General features: G+C 42.0%; 1 protein-coding gene across 1 annotated transcript in view; it reads right to left on the bottom strand.

Moving 5' to 3' along the window:
* Window positions 1-3,048: 3,048 nt before the first annotated feature.
* Window positions 3,049-5,819, bottom strand: part of cdh17 (cadherin 17, LI cadherin (liver-intestine)) — a 15,454-nt gene continuing 12,683 nt past the window's right edge. The window contains exons 16-19 of the mRNA XM_035525904.1: window positions 5,680-5,819; window positions 4,664-4,774; window positions 4,312-4,428; window positions 3,049-4,059 (exon numbers count right to left, since the gene is read on the bottom strand). The exon at window positions 5,680-5,819 is cut by the window's right edge and continues 85 nt beyond it. Coding sequence (XP_035381797.1) covers window positions 3,950-4,059; window positions 4,312-4,428; window positions 4,664-4,774; window positions 5,680-5,819 — 478 coding nt within the window. The 3' untranslated portion in view covers window positions 3,049-3,949. The remainder of the gene's footprint in view (window positions 4,060-4,311; window positions 4,429-4,663; window positions 4,775-5,679) is intronic.

Here is a 5,819-nt window from a genome sequence, read left to right as displayed (position 1 = left end):
ATGTGTCTGTCATATATGTGTTTCTCATAAATGTGTCTCTCACCAACATGTCTGTCATATATGTTTCTCATAAATGTGTCTGTCATAAACATGTCTGACATATATGTGCCTCTCATAAACGTTTACATTTACGGCATTTAGCAGACGCTCTTATCCAGAGCGACTTACAAAAGTGCTTTGTCATTTACTCACAGAATACAACCTAGTACGTTACAGTAGGTTAGAGTCCAACATACCAATGAACTAGAATACTGTGGAAATACAGGGATCAATGCTGATACCTATAAGTACAAAATACATAAGGTCTATCTTAAACAATGATAAGTGCTATAAACAATAAGTGCTAGAGTTTGTTAAACAACATAATAAACAATACCCTGCAATAAGTACTACTATGGCATGTCTGTTATATATGTTTCTTATAAATGTGTCTCTCTTATAAACATGTCTCTCATTAACTTGAAAGGATTAGATTGTGAATCAGCAGATGCCCTAAAATAATAATTGTGCTCTTAATCACTGTCAATGACATCATCATATATGTGTATGTGTAAAATCAAACTCACTTAATCACTGTCATCATCATCATCATCATCATCATCATCATCATCATCATCATCCTTCACTTCTGGATGCCAAAGAACCAGTTAATCCTTCATCCTAATTAACCAAGTGGGTCTTTACAAATTAAGACCCAGATGGATTTATTGAATTTATATTAAAGATTTATAACTATAGGCCTTCATAGATGATTCCCAGTCTGTTGCACACCGAAAACTGATCTGCAGTGGAACCTTTTCAAACCTACATTAGGCACCAGGGATGCTCACTTAGTAGTGAGGGACACTCGGTTGAAGTGTGCTTCCTCAGTTCAGGGAAGTTAAGTGAAGGACTTGGACTGGGCTGTCTGCATTACCCACCATAACATTATATCCTAAGAAGATCAAAGACATTTGGATGTACATAGAATGCTTTTAAAAGACAGTGGTACATGCTGTAATTCATTAGGTCTAACTTTTGGTAGTGATTACCAGACTGCAGGAAGCAGTGATTTCTGGTGCTGATTGGGGGGGGGGGGGGATTCAAATGTTTATATTACTGATTTTAACAGGAATGGATTGCCCCGTACCTGCAGCGCACCTAAAATAATATCCAATCCATTATCATTTTCAGTCTATTACTATATACCCCAGAGTCAGTCAGGCATTTCTCCTACCCTTTCAGTGTAATTGTTTATCTGGGTGTGTGCTTGTGAATTAAGCACCAAGGATTTAGGATAACTCTAGATTGCTGGGGATTATAACTCTAGTTTACATCAGATCAATGCTGCAGATTAATAATGGGACAGATTATTTGTGCTTTTAGTGCAGTTCTGTTCTTCTGCTAGATGGTCTCCAGACAGAAATCCTACACAGTGAAATCATAAAGAATTGAAACAGATCTGACACCAAACTCTCATTACCAGTCACAGACCTGTATTAAATAAGACAACACTGCCTTCCTAGTTTTTCCCACGTTGCCAAATATATGGAATAGAATATTGATAGGTGCATCTATGATTTAAGAAAATTCAGTTGTCTAGCCACAGAAAAATGTCACGGTTCCTATAGGTTTATTAGCTTGTAAACTTCTCTGCTTCGAGCTTACATTAACCCCTTTTTACTGCATAACAACAACAACAACAACAACAACAACAACAACAAGGCTGTAAATAAAATGTATTTCGTTTATCCATCAAAGTCCCCTAGCTAACAAAAAACATTCGTCGATGTTATTTGTCCAGGGTGCTATTTTACTTACCTAAACATAAACTATATTTGGGAAGGTTAACTATTTATAGGCAAAGAGGTGTTTGTTGCTGCCTTCAGCTGCCATGAGCATTAAATGATTATGTATACCACTAACGTTCATACCAGCTAGGTTAGCTGTCACTAGCTGCTTCAAGAGCCGATATACGCACGTTCACCTTTCAAAAAAAGGGTCAGTTAGAGTTTGAGTTCGCCAACGGTATAAGCCCACCACATCACTACATACAAATTTTCGAGCTTAAAATGGGAGTTTGCAAGCAGATGAAAGCCTAATGAAGTCGCGTTTCCATCCACTATGTTTATGCGTAATGACACGACGGGAGTAAGAGTGAAATATACAAAGCGCGTGGTGGTCGTTGCCTTGTAAAGAAACAAACGCCAAACAGGCAATGAATTTTAACTTGTATTTGCTTTTAGTACTGCTTATATCTGTTGGTCATCTGTGCATGGATACACACGCCGGGCGAGCCAAGCAACGGTCCAAATTCTGAAGGTTGAAATCTCTGCGCCACTCCACGTCGTTTGTCCTTTTCAGGTGGACCTGAATCATGTGGAAATATAAACGAGATGGATGAAAAACTTACTTCACTCAGAGCCTCTAGTCTAGCCCGATAGGGGGTCCTACAAAAACATTTTTAGGCGTTAAATATTAAACACGAACATTCATCGAAAACATTAATTTATTATGTTTTCAGTTGGAAAATCTCCAGCGTATCTACTGTGCTGAGCTCACGTCTCCACTCCCCCTCTCCCGCGCGCATGTAGTGTTCGCGTGAAGATGTTTTGGAACGTGTTGCCAAGAAACGACCGATGCGTCAGTCATTGTTAAAAGGCAGTTCAAAGTTCATGGCTTTTAACATTTGACCTTTTCATTGCTTGAAATCTGCGTATCTTGATTTCTTTATCAAAACGGATATGTCCCAACACATAGCTAATCACAGTGCTTTTATAACCTTTATTCTTGCCAAGACGTAATAAATGGCTGGAAGGGACAGATGGGATGGGCGGGTTTCATGCATCCTGAGCTGCCTGGGTGTATTACCGCGCTAAGAGGTTCACCAAGGTACACATTTGCAGCATTATCAAAAACCATTATTAAAAATGAGAAACTACAGGGATTTTTTTTTGGGGGGGGGTTGGGGGTTAGATCTACCTAAACTTTTTACCTGGTGGCTTACTGTGATTATTGTGACAATAATGACAATAGAGTCGGCTTTGACAAACATAATATTAATACATCTTCTATGTCAAAATGGATATTTATTAACAGAATGATACATGTTCATGTTGGCTTTCCATTCTGGATTAGCAATTCTACCCTGAACTAGTGAACTCTTTGGACAAAAAGCTTTGCAAGAATTTCAAACACTTTAAAATGATTATAGATTATGAGAATAAATATATGAATTTATCACACATTACAGTATAGCACTGGTCACATCCACACCAACAGCACACGATTCTGCGTAGCCCTGCAAATATGCGCCACTCACACTCAGAAAATCACCAAACTAAATCAGCAGTGACATCACAGGCCCCCCACTGCAGAGTAGGCGAGGCGGGTCGGGACAGGAAGGGGTGGGGTCTGGGCAGGAAGGGGTGTGATTTGGGAACAGGCTGTGCGGTGGAAATGGAATGAGACATGATTTAATGGAGAGAGGATAAACCGTTAATTAAAAAGCATAATTACATCGGGTAATTTGTATTTCATTTTTTCCCCAAGCATTTGTTCTATGAGCTGCCTGAACACTTAGTGGGCGGCAAGTGCTAAATGAAGGTGTAATTTGTCTGAGACGTTACTCAGCGTAGGACACTGTGACATTGTCAGTTTAATACGTCCTTTGCTTTAACCTATAAAATTCATTTATCAAGGACCTAACAATCATCTGAGTCCAGTCTGCTTTGACCAAACCTCAGTCACAGTGGGTATTCCCCCCAAACAGAATGAGCTACAGTAGTGATGAAAAAAACGCCACACACTGATATTATTTGACAGTAAGAATGCGCAAAAGCACAATGAGCTTAAAATGAGCAGAGTCTCTTCCATGAACTTTGGAGGGGAGGGAAATGGGAAACGGAGAGGGAGGCAGCGTGGACGCTGTGCCAGCAAGCGGGTCCACGTGTGCCCGCGCGGCTGAGGGCTAAGTGTGGTGCGGCAGCATGACGCTGGCTTCCCCATCGGCCGGGCTGGTCTGCTTCCTCTTCTTATCCTTCTTCTTGGTGCGGTAAATTACAAAGATCAGGAACAGAACTGCAAAGCGTTAAAATGTATTAATCATCGTGTCTACCTGACTGGCGGACTAACGTTAAGCTTTCTAAAGGTAAGTTTTACGTTCGTGGAAAGTTTGGGCATGACGCAGTGTGTGGTGTAGTGTGTACGAGACTGGACACTGGAACTGTTCCAGAGACAAAACAGCAAATGCTGTGTGACTGAAATTTACTAGTGCCCACCACATGTACACACTGCACCGCAGTTACATGGTTTTAATGTTTTGCATCTTACTGATAAATCCGACGACTCCTCCTAGAATGCCAATGGTGGTGGATGTACCATACTTCCAAGCGTGAGACTGTGGTTCCACATAACAGTATCCCAATTCAGTACAGTTACACACTCGCACTGAGAAAGAGAGAGAGAGAGAGAGAGGACAAGAGAGACAGAGAGAGTTCGGAGAGGAAGGGATAGGGAGAAAGAGAGACAGACAGAGAGATAGAGGGAGGAGGTGAGAGAGGAAGAGACAGGGAGAAACAGACAGAAATGGAGAGAGAGCAGAGATAAATCCCAACACTCACACACGCAAACGCGTCATGCAGCCCGTGAAAGACAGGGGCAGTAATAAACACACTCGCTTTACCCTCAATCTTCTGAGTGACACCCATGCCTGCGCTGTCCTTGACGTTGATGGGGATCATATAGGTGTGGTCTCTGGAGGGCTTCTTCTTTAGAGAAAGCTTAGCTGAGGTACCTACAACATACCAAACAACAGTGTTTTCAGTTCCACAGGTCCAGTCTGACGGCCCTGACAAGGCCTTCTTCTATTCTAATGATGGGATCGGTCTATAAGAATTCAGCCTGATTTACACACGATTTTGTCACGGCGGGAAAAAATAAAAGCAGATTATGAGCGTCCGGAATTAGGAGTGGGTCTTAATCAAGTGTGACGTAATCGAAGAACAGCGGTGCCCCACGACCCGACAGTCTGGCACGTCAGAATTATTTGTATTTTCCTGGCTAGTGTGACAACCACATGTTCCTTTCCACTGACCGATAGGATGACAGTAGAACCAATAGGAGAAAGAGACGCTGCTGTTGCTGTTGTCTTCAGTTATAGTGACTGTGAAACCACCTGATATCTTTGTATCTTCATTTACTTGAGTTACTAAAAAACCTTCTTTTTTTTCCTACATGAGACCTCCTGTTTACAGTGAACCTGGTAGCTACATGTATGTAATGTTCTTGACATGTTAACACATTTATTACTTCAAGTACTCTTTGAGGGAAAGACAGACTGTATTGTCCTCTTTGTGACACACAGGACCAGATCCATGACAATGCTTTCTTTCTTTTCTTTTTCTTTTCTCAACACTAAACCGCCAGCATTAAACATAACATTTCATATAGCAATGACTGACGATTACTTGACCATCCTCCCCTACGAACTTGGGCGCTCGACGTGAACGATGCTTGCCAATCTCCTGACCAAGACACTGCACGAATTTATGCTACTGTGATCACCTAATCTGACACAGTGCCATTTATGAGAGACAAAATTGTTGTGTAGTCTGCCCCCCCAGCATTGCTGTCAGCTATAGTGTTATAACTTAGCTTGCTAGCTTAGTCTTAGCTAGGTGCGCTAAAGGGCCCGCCCACCATCCACTGGCGCGATCTCCCAGTTGGGGGACTTGTGTGCCGTCGGCAGGGTGAACGTGAAGGGCTCTCCGAAGGCTGGGCCGTCGGCGTCCTCAGCAGTCAGCAGCAGGGGCTCTGGCTTCTTCACGCATATGAATCCC

This window comes from Electrophorus electricus, chromosome 5 (genome assembly GCF_013358815.1).
Source record: "Electrophorus electricus isolate fEleEle1 chromosome 5, fEleEle1.pri, whole genome shotgun sequence".
Classification (NCBI taxonomy): Eukaryota; Metazoa; Chordata; class Actinopteri; order Gymnotiformes; family Gymnotidae; genus Electrophorus; species Electrophorus electricus.
Note: the sequence above shows the minus strand (reverse complement) of the source record. Positions and strands in the feature narration are given on the sequence as shown.